Here is a 24,068-nt window from a genome sequence, read left to right as displayed (position 1 = left end):
ACGGAGAAGACTTATAAGTAATAACAAAAACGAATTGCCATGCAACACACAATTCTTGTAGTTTGTCCTGCAAATATTGCAATGATACCTACCTATCATTCCAGTACGTTAAAACGAGCTGCCATCATGGCAATCAGTGCTGAGGCAGTGCACTCCAAATTGGTTCTGGAGTGCAAAACAACCCTGGAAAAGCTTGCCCAAAAGAACGACATACGTCTCTTGTGGGTTCCTGGAAATGAAGAGGCAGATCGACTGGCAAAACTGGGCACTCAGAAAGTGCCTGTTGGTCCAGAGCCGACTGTGGGGATCGCCAATAGCAGGGTGATTCAGTAGCTAAAATCTTTAGACTAGCAGCTCTTTCAAGAACGCTGGGACTCCGCCATAGGTATGAGGCAGGCCAAAAAATTCATCAAAAACTCATCAGTGACCCCTCAGCCAAAAATACGAAATACCTGCTGGAACTAAGCAGAGACAACTTAAGGACGGTGACCGGTCTACTGACTGGCCACTGCCAGCTGAGGCGGCATCAGTACTTGATGGGTATAGCCGAGGATCCTACTTGGCTAGGATGCTTGGAAGAGGAAGAGTCGGCATGACACATCTTAATGTGGTGTCCAGCCTTCAATCGTTCGCGGACAACATTCCTGGGACAGTCAATAATGACGCCCAGGGCAATCAAGGAGCTAAGACCTAGCAGACTGGTTGGCTTTATAAAGTCGACTGGACTGCTGTAGCTACCAGCAACCTAGACGTGACGGGCCCAAACAGGAGGCCTATACTTTTCTGTCTGTTTATTATTTGTATCAATTAAATCACCACTCTAGTTTATAACGTTGTTCTTTATAGTATTATTACTGTCAAATGTCAATTTTCAGTAGTCAAAAAAATTTATTAGTTATAACCTCACTTTTGTTTTGTTTAGTGTTTATCTGTCAAAATATTCCAGAAGATCCATGAAAATCCTAGAATTTGAATTTTGATTTTTATGGGCTTTTATAGAATACGCCTTTCTATTTAAAACAAAAGCGGAATATAGACAAAGTGTATAATTACAGTTTAGCAAACCCGGAAAAATGTCTGAAGAACTAGGAAATAAAAATGAACCACCAGATGAAGATGAAGTAAAATCCAGGGCTATAGTTAAATATTCAGCTCCAAAGCCGGCAACTTTCGCTATGCTCCAGTATAACACTGATCTCAATTTACCTCCTTCCAATTGGCTCAGTAGCTCGGCTGATTCATATGGACTGCAACGAGTTATAAGTCATCCCAAAGGATTTTCCAGGTAAATCTCTATTTAATTTTTTTTTGTCAGGCATTCTCAATACTTTTACTTCTTATAGCCTGTAGTTTCTTACTTATATGAGTCTTAAAAAAGTGTGTAATAAGAATTATGCATTAGTTTCAATTATATGTTTTATTAAACTTGTTTGATTTTAATTAAGCTGACTATTCAAATTGTAACTGTCCTGTATTTGTTGCTATGAGGCTGTTTGATAGTTGAGGACCCTTCTTGAAAAGTTGTAAAGGTACATCTTACATACCTAGTGCCTATAAAATTCAGTACAAATTATAATAAATAAATATTACAGAATTGGTTAAATTATGGCAAAATTGTACAGGGTCGCCAGCTTTTCTTTGGGAGGGTACACAGCACAAGAAAAAAGATAGAAAGAAGTAATAAAGTGGTTGCAAACTTGATTTTTGAGTTTAGTCTGCTGGTCCATTCAGAAATGAGCTGTCCTCATTTCTTTCTGATATACAGAGAATTTTTGGAAATTGGCCATACTCAAGTGTTTGGGATATCTCAGGTGTCATTTAAGTTAACTAAAAATTTAAAACACACACTTATAGGGTTTTTTATTTAGATTTCAAGAGCGCAGTCACTTTTTTTCTTATGGAACACCCTATATATTATTGATTCATTGGATAGCTCCTTTTTAGCTGATTCCAATGATATCTAGTTTTATACCTATACTTATCTCTACTATTTTTGAAAATATTAATAAAAAAAAGGTTTTCTCCATAAGGAACAATGTGTTAGAAAGAAACCTCATTTCCTAAATATAAGATCTATTATTTTCATCTTTGTTGCTCAAATACATTGTCCGAAGAAACAAAACACATTAATACTGTTTGTAGGAAATGCTGTTTTTTTAACACATTGTTTCTTATAGAGAAAAGAGTTTTTTATTTTATTTTTTTAAATAGTAGAGATAAATATGTTTATGAAACTATATACATGGGAATCAGCCTAAAAAGAGCTCTCCAATGAACAAACTATATACTTAGTTTGTTCTATAAGAACATCAACAATATCAAAGTTAAAAGCTCTAGGCAAAAGCGACTATGCCAATGGAATCTATGTAAAAAGTCATTTTCAGTTTTTGTTAACTTAAATGATTGCTACAAAGAAATCCTCCTAATTATATTTCAAATAGATGACGTCAATCCAATTCTGATTGAACCAATAGCTCAAAAGTCAAGCTTGCAACACTTATCTTACTTTGTTTCTTTCTATTACAGTTTGCTCTGTACTCAGTAAAACTAACACAGAGTGGCCATCCTGTACAATTTGAAGTTTATTTTGTCCTATTTTCAGATACTTGATGAACTAACTGAAAATAAATGGTACCTTACCATTGCCACTTATTTTTTAAAAAAACACTAAAAATGCTTGTCAGAAAATTGCGCCCCAGTCTATGAGGGCACTTTGGCAAGTCATTAAACAGTATAACTTAAATGGCTAGCTGGACTAATTATCTAATTCTCCTAGTTCAAGCTAATTAATCTCTTTGACTGCAATTTAGCTTCCAATAAGCTGATTACTAGCACAGTTTATATTATACAGTGCGTTTTTTTTAACGCGCAACATAGGATTTTACGTGTTAAATTTTTAAGCCCATGTTAGACCATTTTATTTTGGAACTGCAAGTCTATAACTTGACTGGTGTGTCTTTGGTACCCTGAAGCTTAAGTAAGTCTACCAATTTGGTCTAAAAAGTGATTAAAAACTGGAAAAAAAATCATTTTTTCGAAAAGATTTTATCGTTCCATACTCCCTGTATGCATTGTTGTTCCTTGTTGTTTTTATACTGGCAGGGCAGGTAGCAGGTAAAGTGACATATTTTGACTGCATCACGACCCGACATCTTTTGAACGTCAAAAGGGCATTTTATGATTGTTTGGAATACTGTTTGGCTTCAAACGGAGGTCACTTTGAACAATTCACTTATAAAAATACTTCTTTTGTTCTTAACTTTCTTGATATAAAGTTAATGATCACCCTGTTTTACTTTCTACGCCAAATTTTACCTGCTACCTGCCGTGCCAGTATCAAAAACAACAAAGAACAACAATGCATACAGGGAGTATGAAACGATAAAACCTTTTCGAAAAAAGATGATTTTTTGCAAGCTTTTTAACACTTTTTAGGCCGAATTGGTAAACTTACTTAAGCTTCAGGGTACGAAACAGCCACCTGTCAAGTTTTATACTTGTAGTTCCAAAATAACATGGTCTAACATGGGCTTAAAAATTTAACACGTGAAATCCTATGTTGCGCGTTAAAAAAAACGCACTGTATTATGAGTGGTTGAGATGAGGATTAATTAAATAATTACACTTTGAAGGGGTTTTTTCTTCTTACCATAAATTTTATATTGATATGATAATTTAAAATTATCCACACTGTTGGGGGTATATTCTTTAAATACATTTTCTTTATATTTTTTTTTGAATAGTTTTAGAATGGCGCATATGTACCCTGACTGTTTGGGGGAAGTGGATGTGGTATCAGATGCTGAAAATATAAAAAATCTTCTTAAAATTCCTTACAACAAAGGACATATTAGTATGATGGTACATCGAGTAGAAAACACTCTTTTGTTGGACGAATTTGATATTTATAAACATCTACTCAAGACATCAGAAACTGAGTGGGAGTGGCTGAAAAAATTCTTTTTTGAAAATATAGATCGTCCATCTTATGAGGAAGATAAGCATTTGTACATTAAAAATAGGTAAGCCTTTATTAGATATAATAGGTTCTACTATTTCCTATAAAAATATATTTTGTCTTACAAAACCTTACTGAACCAAATCACATTATTTTAGAACGCAAAAGGCTTTAAAACAAAAAAGTTTGGTGTCTAAGTTTTTATATCATAGTCTTGTGGAGGGAGATGGTCAGGCTGATAAAGGAAATGAGTCTCAAAATAGGTGTGTTGACAAAAAAACCTTAAGGAGTTGTGCTCAATACAGTTTTAAAATTTGCAGTCCTTTACAACATTATCCTCTGCAATCTGCTAATACTACATTACAAACTCCGCCTCTGCCCGATCCGTCTCCAAGTTCAGAATCTCCAGATTCTCACCCTTTTGAGTTTAATCGAAATGTTGTATGGACATTTGAGGATATTGAAATGCTTTTGGGGACTGATATGCCAATTTTTGGTGGTGGAACACACCCTTGTATTTCTTTAAGGTAGGAGCCATTCTTAATTTTTAGGGATTTATTGTCATGTGAACTTGGTCTAGATTGAGAGATATGAATAAACCTATATCCGTTCTTACTGGAATTGATTACTGGTTGGATAACCTTATGTCTAATGTGCCTGAAGTGGTAATGTGTTACCATTTAAATGGAATAGTGCAAAAGTATGAACTTATAAAAACTGAAGACTTACCCAGGTAAAAATTAACACATTTTCAATATTTTAATGTTCTTTATGGTTGCGTATTTTACAGTTTACAAAATTCGCGGTTTTCTCCAAAACTAATCAGAGATGTTGCGCAAAGTATTCTGTCTTTTCTCAAGACAAACGCTACTAAAGCTGGCCATACTTACTGGCTTTTTAAGGGCAAAGACGAAGAGGTAATTACCGCTCTTTTATGATTTTTTTTTAACAATAAAAACCAATTGAGTTTAGGTTGTTAAATTGTACGATCTCACGTCACTATGTTCTGAAGAGGATGTTCAAAATGGTCAAAACCCTTTCACTATACCAGTGGCAATGTTGCTTTATAGAGTGGCCAGAAACATGAAGCAGTCTTCAGATAGGTAGGTTTATTTACTTAAGAGTAAGAAAATCATGAGTTTTGCACTAGTTTTATAGAGGTGATTGTATAAAATATTATTTTTTAGACGTCAACCAGGAACAATACGCATGTTACTCAAAAACGCCATCAAATTACTTCCCGAAGAAAAATATCCGGAAATCGTAACTTCTTCCCATTACATGCTGTCCGATTTGTATATTCCTGCTGAACTGAATCCTGAAAGTCCAAATTTAGAGAGGTTTGAGAGGGAGGATGACGAAGCGAGCGTGTACGACGACGATGAAGATCTAAATGAAGGTATGATTTTCATATTAATATTTTCTGTTTTTTTATGGGTTTTAACTATGGGTATTACCGATATTTGGTAACAGTGTGCGGGCGATCTGAGATCGGGAAGTGGAAGAAGGTGGGTTTTTAAGAGTAAAAAACGGTTTAAACTTCAACAAAAGTACAGCTAAACTATAAAACCTATGGAAAAACTTTAAATGACAAAGTTGTAGGTAATAATAAGAATTACAACTTTTGTGTTTACACTTTTTTCAAAAGTGTGAAGTTCTCCGTGTTTTTTTAGCTTTTACAAAAAAAATAGTGTGGTTAAAACTTTCCTTTTCATGTACCAAACACACTGTAATTTTTTGTAATTTTGACTGTTGTTGAAAAATCACCCTAAATTTTAATCGAAAATTCTCGCGTTAAAATTTTTGCTTTTTTAAATAAGTCGATAGGCTTTTTCTTTATTGAAATCTCTACTTTCTGATGGTTAAAAAAAATATACGTTACTAGAGTAAATGTTCTTAAAAAATGCAACATTTTCAACATATTGTGGATGTCTTATTAAATATTAACTTTTTTTGTTAATTATAGTAGTATATTTTGACTTGAAAATTTTTGTTTATTAAGGCAACATTATATTATTAAGGCAATTAAAGTATAAATTTTAATAAATAGCTCAAAATTGTACCTACATAATGATTTGAAAAATTCGCATTTGAGTTTGTTTTGTTTTTTGCATTTTCTGAGAACATTCTAGTAATGTATATTATTTTTTGAAGCTTACTTACTGTTCTTGATACTTAATATACTATTTTCTTTCTTTTTTATTTTTGTTATAATCTCTTCCTATTCTAACGGATTTCATTCTACTCTACTTAATTACTTTTGGAAGAGCTCAAATTGTGAACGTAAATAACAATGGACAAAACTATAAATCAAAAAAATTATATAGCATGCTTGGCATAGCTCAGGGCCTGGCTCAGGGTATACTGGGAACCTTCTTGTTTGTAATTTTTATAAACGACATATATTCTGTTAGAAAAAGTCCCAGTCAAATAATAATTTACTATGCAGACGACACCTATCTGCTAATTACAAACAAGAATGTTTCTCACTTGTTGAATGACACCAACCACTTTCTTGAGACAGTATGCAAATGGTTTGTAAAAAATAGACTGTTTCTAAACTCTCAAAAAACAGACCCATCTAGAAAAAATAAACCACTTGAACGTAGAAAATAACAACTTTATCACATCAGAAAACACAAAGTTCTTGGGTTTGTGCATGGATGAGCACTTAAACTGGTCCGTTCACATAAGTCATTTAATAAAAAAACTAAATGCAATCTGCTATGGCATAAGAATAATTGGGAAATACATGAACGAAAAATGTCTGAAAATACTATATTTAAAGTAGGTAACTCAAAAAAGGGTACTTAGAATTGTTAAGAAAATGGACTTTAACATAGAAAACAAAGATTAACAGTAATATTTACAAAAAAAAATCAAAATTGAATTTTCAGTTAAAATGTAAGTTGTTCCAATAGGATGCAGGAGGGAAAGGAAAATCGGGAATGTCTCGTTTGTCTTCTTAGACAAAGAGGGTCAAGTATAGTCCAGTTGTTAGGGTTGTTTTTCCATTTAGTTTGAATTTGTAGCAGTCTTTCTGAAATTTTTGTCTTTTGTGTGCGTTCATAAAGGAGTTTGTTGGATGGATTATGTAAAGGGTTATTGGGATGTCTAATTTTTGTAATTAGTCTTAGTGCAATTTGTTCAGTGGTTTGTTTGGTTTTCTCGGTAGCGTTTATCCTCAATACATTTCCATAATCTGGCAGAGGTCTACAGATGGATTTATAAATTGTCGTGGTTGTTTTAGTACTTATTCCTTTGTCTTTGTACGTTAGTGATCTAAAGTGTTTTGTCCTTCTGATAGTTTCAGTTCTAATGTTTCGTAAATTTTAATTTTTTGTCAATAGTCACTCCCAGATATTTTATGTCGTTTTTGGGTTCAGTAATGTGGCCGTTAGCTGTAATAGTGGGTGAGTTTATATTGATTTTATGATTAAACAAAATAAGTTGATTTTTAGTGGCATTTGGTGTCAGTCGCCATTTATAAAACCATGTCATTGTATTGTTTGTCAGATTCTGAAGTATTTCTGCAGCTTTTGAGGTAGTTTTGTCATGTACGACAAATGCAGTATCGTCCGCGTATTGTAATATGTAAGATGTTGTGTCGATGTAATTTTTGTCTTGAAAATGATGATTGTAAATGTCGTGGAAGTATATGTTATAAAGAAGTGGGGAGCCTTGAGGAAGCCCTTGCTGGGGAGAGAAAGAATAGGAGTAGTCAGTATTGATGCGTACTTGTAGTTGTCTATTTTGTAGTAGGTTTTTAATATTGTAAAGAAGGTATTTTGGTATTTGAAGTTGATGCAGTTTATATAATAAGCCTGCATGCCAAACACTGTCAAAGGCTTTGTTTATGTCCACAAATAAACAAGCTGTCATTTTGTCTTCTAAGTGTGTAGTTTGTATGTTATTTGTCAGAACAAAGAGTGGATGTATAGTCGAGTGTTTTGGTTTAAAGTGTTTAAACCATGTGTGTTGTGTTGTTTGTTGTGTGTTGTCGGGTTCGTTTTTTGGAATAGGTATTATTATACCATGTTTCCACGTGTCCGGGATTATGTTGTTTTTGACGCAGTTGTTTAGTTCTTTAAGTATTAGTGCGTGAGTTTCTGCGGATAGGTTTTTCAGGGTTTCGCTTTGTATGTTGTCTTTTTCTGGATCTGTATTCTTGATGTGTGTAAGAGCTGCATAATATTCAGTTTGTGTGATAAGTTCATATGTGTTGTCAGGTGGGTCATCAAAATAGTTGTAATACCAGTTGTTTACTAAATTATTGTGTTGTACGTCAAAGTTAGGGTGCGTTGAATATTTAAAAGCTTGTTGAAAGTGTTAAGCAAATGCTTCAGCTTTGTCTTTGTCCGTGTAGAGTTCGGTTCTGTTTTTGTTTGTGGTTCCTATAGTCTTTTTGTATTGGGACAGTTTTTTTTCGTCCTGTCTGTACTGATCTATAGTGTCTTTATGTTTCTGTTAAGATTGTTAAGTTTGCTTTAAAGTGTGTCATCCTGTGTAAATGTATAGTTTCTGTGTGTGTGTGTGTTTCTTTTGTGTTTAATTAGTCTTAGTATAAATTTGGGTAGCGTATGTCGATAAAAGTTGTTTTTCAGTCTTGGTGTGTTTGCTTCTCCTGCCAAAGTCAGTTGTTTCTGTAGACTTTCTATTGATATGTCTGCTCAGATGGCTGCTCAGATTGAATGTAATCGTGTATTCGTTGTTTTACCTTGTCTGTGTCCGTTTTAGTTAGATTTAGTTTTGTCTTCTGGCTACTACGTGTTATAGAGCTGGTTTGGTGCAAATTAAGACTGAATGTAATGGCCAAATGGTCCGACCCAAGTTAGTTAGTCAAGTTAAGGTTCGTAATGTTGCTTGTAAGGGGTTTTGTGTGAATTAAAACGTCAGGTGTTGAATCTTGGTTTGCAGGCATCAAAAAGGTTGGAGGGGTGTCTTGTTTTATGAAGTCAGAGTTGTCTAGGAATTTCTTTAGTTGTATGTTTTGGTTTTTGTTCAGGTTTAGGTCACCAGTAATAATAGCGTATTTGTATAGACATGCTTTAGTTAGTATGTTTTGTTCTAAGTTGGAGTGTGGATGGATGTATACTAAGAATATGTCAATTTTGTCGTCGATGTAGGGTATTGTAAAGTGAAAACAGTCGTTTAGTGGGTTATTTAGGAAAGGAGGGTTTGCCTTACCTAATTTTAGAAGTGGCTTAAGAAGAACATTTGCGCCCCCTCTAGTAATTCAAATAATACCCTGTTATTATTATTATTATTATTATTATAAGGGGTCCGAAACCATTGAAAAAACAACTAAGTGGTTACTTTATCGATTTAGAGCCATATAGTTTAGTAGACTTTTACAGAAACTTATAGAAGATAAGAAGTGCATGCTTTGTCTCTTTCACGCTATTTCACTTTTCACACAATTTTGAAATAAAGAGATTTATATTTTTTTTTATTTTTTTTATAATCTCTTCCTATTCTAATGGATTTCATTCTACTACTCTTTTATACTTTTTACTATTTTCAAAGGCCCGGATCTATAAAATAACTTTATTTTTAAAGCTTCTTAACTACTTTTTTGAATTCATTAAGTGGTACTTTTATTTTGGCCTGTTTTGGTAGATAATACCACATCCATATGCAACTGATAATATAATTTTAAAATTTCTTTTCTTATTTTGTTAGCAATAGTTACACAATCTTAAACTAACATTTAGGATTGTAGTGGCTTTTTATTGATTTTCAGGAAGTTCTGTAGCCGTACTAGATTTGGAAAAACGCAATCAAGGTGAAAATGTTAGAAATTGCTACAAACCACCGACACCGGTAGTAGGCAGCTTGGAAGAAAGATGCACACATGCAATTTCTCATATCGTGTCAGGACTAAACTGTTTACAGTTTTTTAATGAAAAAAGTAACAGTGAAAGTAACAAAGACAAGGAAGATGAGGTGAGTATTCATAACATGCCCTAAACAGCATTTTAATTGTCTTACTGTGGAATCAAACAGTTTTAGTTGTATTGTTTTTTTCTTTAATTTATATTAGATACCTATGGCTAAACCATGTGAACCTATACCAATGCCTTACGCCAAAATCAACTGCGAACCAAATGATAGTCAAGTTGAACTGGAAGCATCCAGTCGTAATTCGAAAAGGTCCAAGAAAAAGGATAAAAAGAAGAAGGACAAAGAACAAGAAAATATGTAAGTCATTTTTGCTAACAGAACTTTTTTAACTTTGAACATCTCTATAAAGCTATCTCACAAGGTCCCAAATAAATATTAGTGTTTCAAAACATAACTACATTCTCAGTAGCCTGAGTTGATTTACCAATACAATAAGTAGAAATAATTGTAATTTTTTAGGGCTTTGCTTCCTAAAGATCCCACTGATGCATCATATCATCCTAAGTGGCCAACTTTTGACCCCAAAACAATTTCCTGGAAAGGACATCTCAAAACGTTACTTTTGGAAAAAGCGGCTCTGGTTTATGCTACTTTAGCTGAACGTCATATAGGTCAGGTGTGTTTACATCACTTAAAGCAATAACTAAAAAAATAACATTTGGTTTTGTTTTTTTATATACGTTAAGGGTCGTTACGGAGAGTGTCTTAGGGTGTTAGGACTTTTGGCCAGGTGTCAGTTGGCACTAGACCGAACCGGGATGAACCATGGGAGTAGTGCACTTAGACTTAGTTGCTTGTTAGGGCGTGCTGGAGACGCTTGTTTGTTGATCGCACAGAAGTGGAATAACGTGGAAATATACAGAGAACAGTTGCATTCTCATCTTGATGAGGATATCCGCTTGCTAGAAAAACTGGAACAGGATGAAAGGTTGGTATTCTCCGTTCAGTGATTTCTGACTGTTGCGTCACATTCCTTATCTCATTTTATTAGACGAATTGAACGAATGTTGTTAGGTGTACTGAAAAATAACAAATCTTTATATTAAGAGTTTTCTTAGACTATTTTTAGAAGTAAAAAGTGGCTTGAAGTACTTGATTTAAAATATCAGAATCAGCTGGGACCATTTTAAAACTTTCATAGACCTCTAAATGTTACGAAGAACCTTCTTAAAAGTGCCAGAGGCAATTTCTATCTTAAACCTTCCTAGATTTGTTTTAAATTACCAGAGGCCTCTAGAACCATTTTGAAAGTTCCATAGATTTTTAAATGTTAGTGGGAACCTTCTAAAAAGTGGCAGAGGCTTCTACAAGTGATTTTAAACCTTCCTAGATTTGTTTTAAATTACCCAAGGCCTCTACAAGTGTTTTAAACATTCCTAGAATTATTTTAAATTGACAGAGGCCTCTAGAACCATTTTGATAGTTTCATAGATTTCTAAATGTTACTGAGAACCTTCTTAAAGGTGCCAGAGGCCTCTAAAAGTATCTTAAACCTTCCTAGATTTGTTTTAAATTACAAGGGGCCTCTAGAACCATTTTGAAAGTTCCATAGATTTTTAAATGTTAGTGGGAACCTTCTAAAAAGTGGCAGAGGCTTCTACAAGTGATTTTAAACCTTCCTAGATTTGTTTTAAATTACCAAAGGCCTCTACAAGTGTTTTAAACATTCCTAGAATTATTTTAAATTGACAGAGGCCTCTAGAACCATTTTGATAGTTTCATAGATTTCTAAATGTTACTGAGAACCTTCTTAAAGGTGCCAGAGGCCTCTAAAAGTATCTTAAACCTTCCTAGATTTGTTTTAAATTACAAGGGGCCTCTAGAACCATTTTGAAAGTTCCATAGATTTTTAAATGTTAATGGGAACCTTCTAAAAATTGGCAGAGGCTTCTACAAGTGTTTTAAACTTACTTAGATTTGTTTTAAATTGTTTTAAATTACCAGAGGCCTCTACAAGTGTTTTAAACATTCCTAGAATTATTTTAAATTGTCAGAAGCCTTTAGAACCATTTTGAAAGTTGCATAGATTTCTAAATGTTACTGAGAACCTTCTAAAAAGTGCCAGAGGCCTCTAGGACCATTTTGAAAGTTCCATAAACTTTTAAATGTTACTGAGAACCTTCTTAAAGGTGCCAGAGGCCTCTAAAAGTATCTTAAACCTTCTTAGATTTGTTTTAAATTACCAGAGGCCTCTACAAGTGTTTTAAACATACCTAGAATTATTTTAAATTGTCAGAAGCCTTTAGAATCATTTTGAAAGTTGCATAGATTTCTAAATGTTACAGAAAACCTTCTAAAAAGTGCCAGAGGCCTCTAGGACCATTTTGAAAGTTCCATAAACTTTTAAATGTTACTGAGAACCTTCTTAAAGGTGCCAGAGGCCTCTAAAAGTATCATAAACCTTCCTAGATTTGTTTTAAATTACCAGAGGACTGTACAAGTGTTTTAAACCTTCCTAGAATTATTTTAAATTGTCAGTGGCCTCTAGAACCATTTTGAAAGTTTCATAGATTTTTAAATGTTACTGAAAACCTTCTAAACAGTGCCAGAGGCCTCTAGGACCATTTTGAAAGTTCCATAAACTTTTAAATGTTACTGAGAACTTTCTTAAAGGTGCCAGAGGCCGCTACAAGTGTGTTAAACCTTCCTAGAATTATTTTAATTTGTCCGAGGCTTCTACAAACCATTTTGAATTGTAGTAGAATAATGTATGTATGAATAATGTAGTAAAATAAGTAACGCGAGAGTTGAAAAAGTGACGTAACTACGTTATTTCAATTGTTTTGAAATTACTTTAATTTTAGAAAGCAAGTAATGTTCCTAAGATGTTGATTTTTTTATAAATTTTAGATGAGTTAGTAATAATAGTAATATTTTTGATAAAAATTAAATTGATGTGATAAAGTGACATATTAATCGAGCAACTGTTTAATTTGCGATCATTGTTTTGTACTTCTAGCTTGTGCAATCAGATACTAAATTTTCTATCTATTACTATACATTCAGTATGCTTTGGTCTTCATTTTCACAAAATTATTGGTAACTTTTATTATCCTTTATTTATACCATATTTCAGAACCTACAGAGTAAATTTGGGAGACAGTGAAGCAAGAGTTGTTTTTATCTACGATATCAGAACTATAGAACAAATGCTATTAAAGACTGTCGAATGTTACGATGTAGGCAATAACTTATCGCCATCAGAAAGCATTTCTTTTAGGTAAAATCATGTCACTGAAACTTGAGAAAGAAACTTGACAAAGAGTGTTATTTTTGTAGGTTAGCAAACAGTTTAAACGAATTAGCTAGTTATTACTTGAATTTAGCGAAGACTGCAACTGTGCCGGAAGATATAATAGCCACTTGCGCCAAAAGCGAGCCATACCTGATTAGAGGATTGCAGATTTTTGAAAAAATCAACAATGACGCTAATATAGCTCTGTTGAATTCCAATATGGGTCATTTGCATCGGTTGTTAGCTTATGCTCATACACCAGAAGAAAGGTAAGATGATACATATTAGAATAATATCTGCGAATGTTTATATTAGTTGATAAAAAAATATTGCTACACTACAACTTTGTTTATTTGGTTGTTTTCTAGGAGCGAATTAACACCAAATGAGCGTAAACACTATAATAAAGCCTTTCAGAGCTATAAAAGAGCGTTGCGCGTTATCGGTTGTAGGAAAGAATGTCCTGGAATATGGGATGCTGTCACGTGGGAATTAAGCACGGCTTTGTTTATGTATAGCTCAATTATGTACGAAAATCCACCGTCTGATGTGGTACGTTCCTCAATTTTGAGTGTTAAACTGCCTACCCAAAAATTTGTACAAGAGAAAGCTATTTGACGGAGGCACAAAGAATAGCGGAAAATTTCTCGTCAATTGTTTATAGCCAAATTGGACCCGGATTTAGTGTAATTAAACAAAATGTCGGCGAATAATTTTGCGTTATTCTTTGTTCTCCTCTGTCAAATAACTGACCGTTGTATTGTTTTTGAACTTGACGCTTTTTTTTAACAGAGTAAGCCTGAAGCTGAAAAACAGGTCTTGGAAGCGTTGCAAATGGCCCTTGATCACTGTGACTTGGACGAATCTAACACAAAATACCCTCTTTATCAATATCGAGCCGCTACATTACATTTCAGGATTGGTAAGATTAATTATTTTTTAATATCTATATCAAATTGGAGATTAATTGAATTAATGAGCGAATGAAGTGATCTGTATCATCCGCAACTTCAAGAATAATTAAAATTTGTATTTTTCAATATTAAGTGACAGAATTATTTTACTTATTCTGTCCTGTTCCTTTTCAAATTATTTCTTTGTTGAATTGGGTAGGTACCTACATGATTTTATATAAAAACTAAAAAAATAGTGTTAACGTCGTATTCATTCAATTGGCTTTAGTCGCTAATACAAAACTACTAAATTTTATTATACAGGGTGTCTAGAGACAAATCAGTGAGTGGAAAAACAGTATAACGCCAATATAGTATGGCTACGAAAATGGCTAATATATTCAGGGTTGTGTTCATAAACTCAAAAAACAAACAAAAATACTTCTAATGGTAACGGAGTTGCTTACACTAATTATTGCTATTATAACTAGCCATTTTAAAACATATAATATTCTTATTTAGTTAGTAATGTAATATTTACACCTGTAAAAATGCCTTTTTTAACGATTTTTCAAAGATATTTTGTGTTACAGAATAGAGTACTGCAGTTTTTATAGCACGCTAGATAATCAGATTCTTTATAGAACATGTAATAGAAAGCAATATCATTGCATTTGATTTTTTATAGATAAAAGTGCAATTTTTGTAAAAACGCCCTCTATCGAAAAAACCGAAAACTAAATGGAACATTGTTTTGGGACACTCTACAATACAGAAAATGCTATTTAAAATGCCGCAAAAACGAAGTTTCTACGTTCAGCCGTTTTCGAGATATTTCATTTCTTTCAAAGCACACTTTGGACTACTCCCACCACTTTATTTGAAGAGATAGAAAAAAAAGTTAAATAGGAAAATTTTTCGTAGAGAATAGGGGATTACTTTTATGAGATGTTTACTATACCTTTCCATTTAAACTTTGGGACAAAAAAACTCTGGGACATTTTTCATTTTAGTAGTATCAAAACGCCCCCTAGCGGTGGATTTAGAAAGCTGAAAATTATTTCCAGCAATTTTTCTTGGTCACATTTACTAATAAAAAAAAATTCGTAGCCATACCAAAGCATAGATATTTAACAAGACATAATTCCGGCATAATTCCTTTGATGTTGGGGTGATGTTTTTGGCTGACCTCGGTTTGCCTTGAGTAGGCAACATGTTGCCGGTTGTCTCTTATCTTATTTCATCCTGAAATAAAAATTGCATCCAATTTTCAGGATCAAATATAAACTAATTTCTTATAATCACTATTTACTTTTTTTGAGTCAGTGTTTTAAGTTTGTCTCTTAATCATTGGAAGATCAATTCTTATTAACTATTATTAACGTTAAACTGATGTTTTAAAATAAATATTTGATGTGGTCTGAGATATGCAACGTTCTTTAACAACCTGAATGACCAACCAATGAAACTCCTGATAATTAACGATCAAAGCCGATATCAGTCTCTTAACTTTGGTAGGCAAAGTCTATCTCTCTCTAATTCGCTTTCTCTTTTCGAGAAACACCCACATTGGGACACCCTGTACAACAGTATACTGTTTTTATGGTTTTCCATATTTTTCACAATCAAGTTAGTTTAAGCTAGATTAATTTTTATTATTTACAGGATCACTTTGGCACGGTCATGTCTGGGATACTCCACTAGTCGATATGAAGAAACACGCAGTTCAATTGGCGCAGAGGCATTACGAAAAAGCTTGCAGACTGTTTCTACAATCTGGTGATGCAGTATATTTTCTGACATGCCAAATGCAAAGGGTGGCATTGACTGAGTTTTTAGTGGAATGTAAGTATAGAACATCTTTTGCACGTTCCAAAAGATACTTATTTTGAAAGCGTAATATGCTAGAAAAGCAGTCAAACTGTTTTGGTGTGAAGTGGTAAACAGTTATTCTGAAAAATATTCGGTAACTTGTAGTTGTTGGTGTATCAACTCTCAGTTTCTGGGGTTATTCACTTTTTAATTAAAAAGTTTGAATATTATGGAAGTGATAACCATCAACCTTTGATTCATTTAGTGACATAATGACTAGAAAGAATATTTATAGTACTAATTTTCTTTGGTTTTTTTGGTTGGTATAAATTGTTTTATTGACATCTAAACAAAATTTTATTTAAAACTCTTTTATACTAACAAAGTGCATTTCTTGTAGCTGTTTCAGCATCATCAGCAAAACTTAAACACCTCCAAACCGGTTTAGATCACTTTCTGGAAATCAACGAAATTCTTCAATCTCTCATAGATAAAAAGATCGACATTCCCGATGAACAAAAGGACGCGTCAAAAAGCGAAAACGAAAAACCGTTTAAAACAGTGTACTCTTTGTTGAAATTAGTAAAAAGCCGTTTACAACACGTGCTAAAAACGTTGGTTAAAGTTTGCGTATCGAAACCCAGTCCAGGCAAAGATGCAGCAAAACTAGCCGAGCAGTATAAAGCTTCGTACAAAGCCACGTTTGAGCTGTCGGACGATTTAGACTGCGATAATTTAATACGAAAATTGCATAAAGCTTTAAGCGAGATTGAAAGTTTAAAAAATAAATTTGAGATATAGTAAAGCTTGCAATTTAAAATTAACATAAATCAGTTAATTTTTACATATGTTTAGGCCAGCCTAAAATTGGACAGTTTGTTTTTACCAAATAGGATATTTGTTAATATTTTCAATCTAACTTTTGTGTTTTTAAAAAAAGCACATTTGATTATTTCTGTTTTAGGTCCGGTACTTCCGGATAAATTTATTCCTTGGATAATTTCTATAGAATTGGCAAAAGTACCGTTTTTATAGAAAGTTTCTTTGGAATTAAATTTTTCTGAAGTGAACTTAACGGCCCTTACCCATGTGTATGTTTCATTTTATCTATATTTTTTAATAAGAAAAATGAAAAAACTGTTTTCACTTGTAACACAGTTTTAAAGTCTGTGATACTGAATTTTAATTAATTTGCTCTAATTCTCGATTTTAAAAAAAGTGGGATTAGTTAAAAAAACCTTCTAAGATCAATGAATCGATTTTATTTTTTTTTGTTGTTTTTAAATTATGTCAAGCGAGCACATACTATAAAGCTAGTATCTTAGCTAAATACTAAACTCGACCCACTTTTACCTACATTTCTCTCGACGCAAAAAAAGATATTTACAGAAGATATTTTCATTTAGTTTTTAAAGTGTATCTAATATAGTATTTATGTTCAATAAATAATTTATTTCAAATTGTGTTTAATTTTAATTTAATTTTTTTGACCACAATGAACTATAATTAAAAATAGAAATTAAACGTATAGACTGAAAAAATAGTTTGTAACTATGTCGACGGGTTTACTACTCTATTACTCACATTTTTTTGTTACGTTCAAAGCATTTGTCTATTTTATTATTATGTTATCCTAGTTTTGTTTAAGTTCTCACATACTTATCTAACAAGAATATTGACAATAAGCCAAGCATGCGATATCTTTTCGGACACTTATTCATCGAAAGGTTGCTGTACATTTTTATATTAAAACCTTATTTCTACTTTTTTTTCGAGAAAAAGAAAATTTGCCACAGGTCTCTCGAATCATTTCAAAGCGTAATAAACCTCAAAATGGTTCTGAGTACCTTCTTGAAAGTGCCAGAGGGTTCTAAAAGTATTTTAACCCTTCGAAGAATTGTTTTAAATTGCCAAAGGCCTCTAGGACTATTTTGAATGTGCCAGACTCAAAATTCTACTGAGAACATTCTAAAAAATGTCAGAGCTCTCTAAAAGTGTCTTAAACTTTCCCATAACTGTTCTAAATTTTCAGAAGGCTCTAGGACCATTTTTAAAGTTATATAAATCTCTAAATACTTTTGAAAACCGTTTAATAAGTTCCAGCGGCCTCCAGAACAATTTTGAAAGTATCAGAAACCTCTAAGTTCTACTGAGAACCATCTAAAAAGTGCCAGAGCCATCTACAAGTGTCTTAAACTTTCCCATAACTGTTTTAAATGGCCAGAGGCCTCGAGAACCATTTTGAAAGTGTCAGAGACCTCTAAATGCTACTGAGGAGAGCCTTCTAAAAAGTGGTAAAATCTTCTACAAGTGTCTTAAACTTTCCCATAACTGTTTTAAATGGCCAGAAGGCTCTAGGACCATTTTTAAAGTGTTTTAAATCTCTAATTACTTTTGAAAACGGTTTAATAAGTTCCAGCGGCCTCCAGAACAATTTTGAAAGTATCAGAAACCTCTAAGTTCTACTGAGAACCTTCTAAAAAGTGCCAGAGCCATCTACAAGTGTTTTAAATCTTCCCATAACTGTTTTAAATGCCATGGCCTTAAGAACCATTTTGAAACTGTCAGAGACCTCTAAATGCTACTGAGAGCCTTCTAAAAAATGCCAAAATCCTCTACAAAGTCCAGTATGAGAAATAATATGAACAGTTTTGTGTGTGGCGAAACCAAGTACAAGTTCGAGGTGCAGAAGAAACGGTGTTGCTAGCAAATTTTGCAAAACTCGCTGAAGAATATTCTGCTTCGTTCTTATAGCCAAAATATTCCATGTTACGAGCGACCTTAAAATTGAAGGAAAGAGTGAATCGACAAAAACGGCGCTTTAATACGTTTTATCAAGAAGAAAAATGTCGGATGTAGAGCAAAAAAATCAAAGGTATTTACAAGAGACCAAATCAACGAATTTATACGTTCTGCTCCAGACAAGGAGTTTTTGATGTTAAAAGTGGCCTTTTTAATTGGAATTGGAGGAGCCTGCCGAACCAATGAACTAACAAAGATGACCACGGAAGATGTTGACGTTTTAGAGGACAAGCTGATTGTTACTATTCTTGACTCCAAAACCCACAAGAAACGGACGTTCGCGATAGTATCTGAGGGCAAAATCAATCCTGTGCTTCTATTTAAAAAGTATGCAATGTTAAGGCCAGCCCATGTTACTCACCGAAGATTGTTTCTATCATATAGAAAAGGAAAATGTACAGTACAGCCCTGCGGCATTCATTTCTTCGCTAAACTACCTCAAAAAATAGCTGAGTATCTGTCACTTGAAAAATCCTAATATACTGGTCACTGTGTTAGAAGATCTTCGGCAAATTTTCTTGTTAATGCTGGAGGGGATATATTAAATTTACAAGAACTTGGTGGATGGGAATCAACGAAGGTTGCTAGAGGGTATCTAGAAGAAAGTGTGTCCAAGAAAGTTTCCATGCTCGCAAAATTCAAATCGGCGATGTCTCCGGGAGTGGATCAAGCCTAAGGGAACCGGATGAAATGGAGAGGAATGCATACTCGGCCATTAATCAGCCTTCAGAAGACATAAATATGATCGTAGACTCCAAAGGCAGTAGAGTATCAGTTAAGTTTGAAAACTGTCAAAACATTGCCTTGAATATTCATGAAAAGTCGTTGTAATATTATTCGGTTATCAAACCTGTTGTCCTTCGTAACTAACGTATTAGTAACTAAGGTTTTATGAAGGAATTAGTGCATTTATGATATTGATAATTATTAATAAAGATTTCATATAAAATCGTTTTAATCTTCAATGATACGATAAATTACATTATGCAGTTATTTATTTTTTTTAGGTCATCTTAAACATATAGAGTAAATTATCAAACAAAAAATCGACACATATAAGTATATAGTCTCCAAAACCAAATTAATAACTTAATAGGACGTCTACATTTCAAGCTTTTATAGACAAATACATCTTGCCCTTTAAAGTTTGCTTTGTAGGATTGATTTTCTTCAGAATCTGCGTCATAATATTAACCAACTGTTCACTAGACAACCCCGTTTTCTTAGACTTGAATTTCTGTAAAAGCTCCGTAGTCGTCATCGGTTTTCTCATTAAATATTTTCGGACGGCATCTTCGGTAATTCCAGATTCAGCCAAGCCTACAATAATCGACAAATATTAAAGACTCTTAACAAAATGTAGGTTTTAATGAATTTACCTGGAATGAAGTTTGGTAAATCCAATTTAGGCTTCTTGCTAGGACCAGCCAAAGCATCATTGACAATTTTACGTTTGGAGTCAGTGGCAGGGGAAGGAGCTCGACTGCTATTTGCGCTGTGTCAATGAAAAATATGCATCACAATAATGTAAGCTTTTAATACAGTAAATTACCTTGAAGGTTCAGGTTTGATGGAGTCCGATTTGTCTTTCTCCTTCTTATCACCTTTCTTTTTCTTGGCTTCATCTTCGGTAGAACTGTCAGAACTAAAATCATCGTCTGGATCATTCTCTTTCTTTTTCTTGTCTTTGGTCTAGAATAAAAAAGTTCCGGTATGCATTTTTTACTAGTCTTAACGTTTTCTGAGTGAAAATAAGCTACCTTCTTATCTTTCTTTTTCTTTTTCTTGTCCTTGTCTTCCTCCGACTTTTTCTCAGCTTCGTCCTCTTTCTCATCTTCCTCATTATTCTTGTCTTTGTCTTCTTTGTCAGAATCTTCTGATTCCTCTTCGTCAGAGTTTAGTAACTTCCTGTCAAAGTTATATAATTATCAAACTGGTTTAATTATTTCCCAATCAGTTTGAACATACTTTAAACCTTTCTCTTCAGCCACGCCATCTAAGTTTACATTTTCGGGCTCACTTTCACTACTATCACTGATATAGTCAACTTCTCTGCCTTCTTCATCGCCATCATCAGAATCTTCAACAGCTTCAAGATCTGTGTCCCTTTTCTTTTTAGGTTTCGCCACTCCTTTAAGTGATAACAATTTTCTAACTACTTAGTTATTTAAATCTAGAGATGCTTTACCTTTTTTCTTCTTTTTACCCTTCCCTTTTCCCTTTGCTTCCTCCTCGTCTTCCTCTTCAGCTTTTTCCTCCGCGTCAGAATCAGAATCCCCCTCAGAACTGTCCATCCACTCATCCATTTCAGAGATTTTCAGTTCCTTATCCTTTTTTTTTGAGGTTTTCTTATTCTTTTCACCGTCCTCGTCCAAATCTGCTTCCTCTTCACCTTTCAGCCTCTTCCTAAATAAACCACATTACAACTTAACGAACTAAACAATAACTAAGTCAATCACCTTAACATCAGTGAGAAGAAGTTCAAATGTTTGTTTCTTTTATTGAATTCCATTTCGGCTTCCTCGGCAGACAAAGCTTTATATCTTTGAATTGACTGAAACTTGTACCATTCATGCAAAGGAAACGCTTCAATAGCGCCATCCTCAGCATGAGTAAAAACGTAATAAGCTGCATTTTCCGATATTCCTCCTTCTCTAATACCTGTAATGTTGCTGTTCTGTGACATCACCAAATCTGCCAGTACTATGACAAATGCTACCTTTAAATTTCTTCACGGTACTGCCGTAACATTTCAAAATCCATGGTTGATCGTCCGGTCGGTATTTTTTAGCGACAATACCAAGTTTCTTTCTTCTGGCCTCTTCCTTTGCTTCCCTTCCAAATTCCGAGCCTGCTCCAAATCTGTGAATTCAACTTCTTTATTTTGCACCTAAAGTAATATAGTGTTTACTATAGAAACCTACAGTTTCTTTTAGCTTACTGTTTTATAAGGTGGTAGGCATAATTTGGTTAATTTTATACAGAAGGGGTTATTTTAACCTTGTTTTTATCAAATTGACTAAACTTTAGTTACTTTCACAGTTTCCTATAAAGGAATTTCAAGATGATTTTTGAAATCTTGGAAATGGTAATAGTTACAGGGTTTGTTTTTTTGTTATTGTTTAAAAAACATTGTCTTTTTTAATTATATTTCGGATAAGGCTTCCAAACATTTGTTTCTTTTTGTGATGGTTTTGAAAGCATTAAGATTGTGTCTGAACAATGTTTTCAGTGGTTTCCCCAAGGGGTAGACCGCCGATAATTTTTTGTACACCAAAATTCCTTTTTGCATAGAGAATACCTTGAAATGCCTTTAAAATACCTCACAATGATTCATTATGGCTCAAAATGCCTCATAGTAATAATTCTTCAAATTCTAACAAACAAAAATATTTTTTGTACGATTGTCTGAAATTACGGGTTATATTTTGACGTTTAAACGAACCTTCTAACTGTCATAGTAACCAAGTTAGCACATCATTTAAAAGAAACAGTTGGAAAATTAAATCTATAGTATTTTAAATTTAGACAGTGGTAAAATTGTAAGAACTACGTCACATGACTTTGATAATTCAATTTTTGAGCTTGCAACACTGTAAATGCTAGTTGACTTTGTCAAAAACAGTGATCTGACCTTCAAAACGCAGTTTAAACTTTGGAAAATTGATAAACAAAACATGGACAGTTGTAAAAACTTAAATTGCGAAGTACACATTACTTGACGTTGATAATGCAATTCTGAGCTTACACCACTGTAAAGGCCAGTTGATATCTGTCAAAATTAATCACGTGACCGTTAAAATGTGCTTGAAACTTTAAAAACTTAATAAATTAAATTTAGACTATTTTAGACAGTTGTAAAAGCTGAAAAGTTGCTGAAAGCTGTTCCGTGATAAACCAGGTTTGAAGTTTGGCACTTTTGCAACAAATGTTTAACATTTTAAGTAGCTTTTTATATCATATATTGGCTGCTTAAGTGCAAATGAAGCATTCATAACTTTAGGTAATTGTTCTGGTTCTTGAATGCAACCAAAATGTTAAATTAAACCAAAAATGGATGCCACATTCGTTTTCAAGCTTCATGCAGCCAGCAGAGCGTTTTTGACGTCACAATGACCTAATTTGACAGTTGGGGAAATTATGGCTTTGCCACATTACATCAAACATGCTCTGTTTGCTCCATGGAGGGTAAAAACAAATGCGGCCGGAGATTGGCAGTTTTGCTATGATACCACTCATATAGCATATTTGATTGGCAAGTTTAGTGCAAAACTAATGTATCTGTATCCTGCTCTATCAAATGTCATTGAAACAGTATGTCAATATTGGCAATACACTGGTTTTGCACTAAACATGCCAATCGAAAACTCCAATATTTAAGGAGACCTTGACTTTTGACTGAGACATTTTGACATTACCTGTCATAGTCAAATTACAACTAAATATGTTCTTGCAATCCATGATAAATAATTTGTAAACACACAGAGACTTAAAATTATTGATTTTTTTCCTTTAAGAAAGCAAAGTTTAGATCATTTCCTATCACACATAAATTATTGATATTCCTCTAGGTAGGGGATAAAAACAATAACTCTTTTTGGTTCATATAGCAAACTAGGTACTTTAGTTTTTTGATATTATAGAACTGATTTATATGTATGACCACTTAACCCTGAATCAGCCCTATTCTATACAGGGTTATTCACATTAATTGTCAAGGAAGATAGTGTATTATTAGTAGTATATTTGGGACAACTGGTACATCTAAAAAATATTTTAAAAAGATACCTCCAACTTTTTTGAAAGTGAATAGTTTAGCCACAATCTTCCATGTTGAATAACATGAATCACCCTGTATAAATGAATGTATTTAACTATACTAGTACTCACTTTGGCTGTTCTTCATCCAGTCCTTTAAACTCCCTCATGTTGTTTTCCCTCTCCATTTTGACCTGAGTCCATTTTCCAAAGTCTACTCCTAAATTTCCATTAAATCTCATAACATGGTACCTTCGCTGACTATTTTTTGGTACCCTGATAGTGAATTCCTGAATGGAGCCCTAAATAAATGCAATTCATTAAATAAAAAAAATGAAAGCTATTGAAAGGATCTCAATATGGAGACAAATTGGTCAAGGTTCTTACTGGTGTTGAAGAGGAGCTTGAAGCCATGGCAATTGTCCTTTTCTTTTTTTTTTACAAATTTTTAGATGGTATCTAAAAAGATTTAACTGTTTAGTAGAACAACCTTATTCCCGTTTATTATTCACCATTTTAATTGAAACCATTGTTAAAGTTCAAAGTGTGAAATGATCAAAACAAAACATTAAACTATTGAGGTTATGGTTGTTGACAATCCAAGGTGACATTCTTCTCTTTTTTTTTTTTGACATTTTGCCCAAATACCTTAAGAAAATATAAAAGAAGATAAGAAGAAAAACTGTGCAAACGTCAAACGCAATAA

General features: G+C 33.4%; 2 protein-coding genes across 3 annotated transcripts; one reads left to right on the top strand and one right to left on the bottom strand.

The window, feature by feature from the left end:
• Window positions 1–914: 914 nt before the first annotated feature.
• LOC145724998 (erythroid differentiation-related factor 1) lies at window positions 915–17,262 on the top strand. 2 transcript variants are annotated; one of them, XM_081973511.1, is made up of 18 exons: window positions 916–1,285; window positions 3,744–4,022; window positions 4,117–4,221; window positions 4,279–4,485; window positions 4,539–4,691; window positions 4,749–4,875; window positions 4,931–5,061; window positions 5,146–5,357; window positions 9,702–9,904; window positions 10,002–10,159; window positions 10,322–10,478; window positions 10,549–10,790; window positions 12,939–13,082; window positions 13,142–13,366; window positions 13,466–13,649; window positions 13,890–14,019; window positions 15,656–15,835; window positions 16,203–17,262. In XM_081973511.1, the coding sequence occupies exons 1-18, from the start codon at window positions 1,074–1,076 to the stop codon at window positions 16,601–16,603; spliced, it is 3,450 nt and encodes a 1,149-aa protein (XP_081829637.1). In that variant the 5' UTR covers window positions 916–1,073; the 3' UTR covers window positions 16,604–17,262. The 2 variants fall into 2 exon arrangements, with proteins under 2 accessions (XP_081829636.1, XP_081829637.1); XM_081973510.1 differs by having other exon boundaries at window positions 915–1,285; window positions 4,117–4,485.
• A 2,319-nt stretch (window positions 17,263–19,581) lies between these two features.
• Window positions 19,582–23,926, bottom strand: TfIIFalpha (transcription factor IIFalpha). The gene is made up of 10 exons (XM_081973515.1): window positions 23,750–23,926; window positions 23,495–23,664; window positions 21,324–21,466; window positions 21,064–21,265; window positions 20,793–21,010; window positions 20,573–20,735; window positions 20,365–20,512; window positions 20,157–20,296; window positions 19,984–20,099; window positions 19,582–19,924 (listed from the first exon to the last, which is right to left on the bottom strand). Exons 1-10 carry the CDS (start codon window positions 23,774–23,776, stop codon window positions 19,713–19,715), a joined length of 1,539 nt encoding a protein of 512 aa, XP_081829641.1. The 5' UTR covers window positions 23,777–23,926; the 3' UTR covers window positions 19,582–19,712.
• Between the last annotated feature and the right edge of the window lie 142 nt (window positions 23,927–24,068).

The sequence above is a fragment of the Ips typographus genome, linkage group LG2, assembly GCF_016097725.1.
Source record: "Ips typographus isolate SLU linkage group LG2, UJ_Ityp_2.0, whole genome shotgun sequence".
In the NCBI taxonomy this organism is placed as follows: domain Eukaryota; kingdom Metazoa; phylum Arthropoda; class Insecta; order Coleoptera; family Curculionidae; genus Ips; species Ips typographus.
Note: the sequence above shows the minus strand (reverse complement) of the source record. Positions and strands in the feature narration are given on the sequence as shown.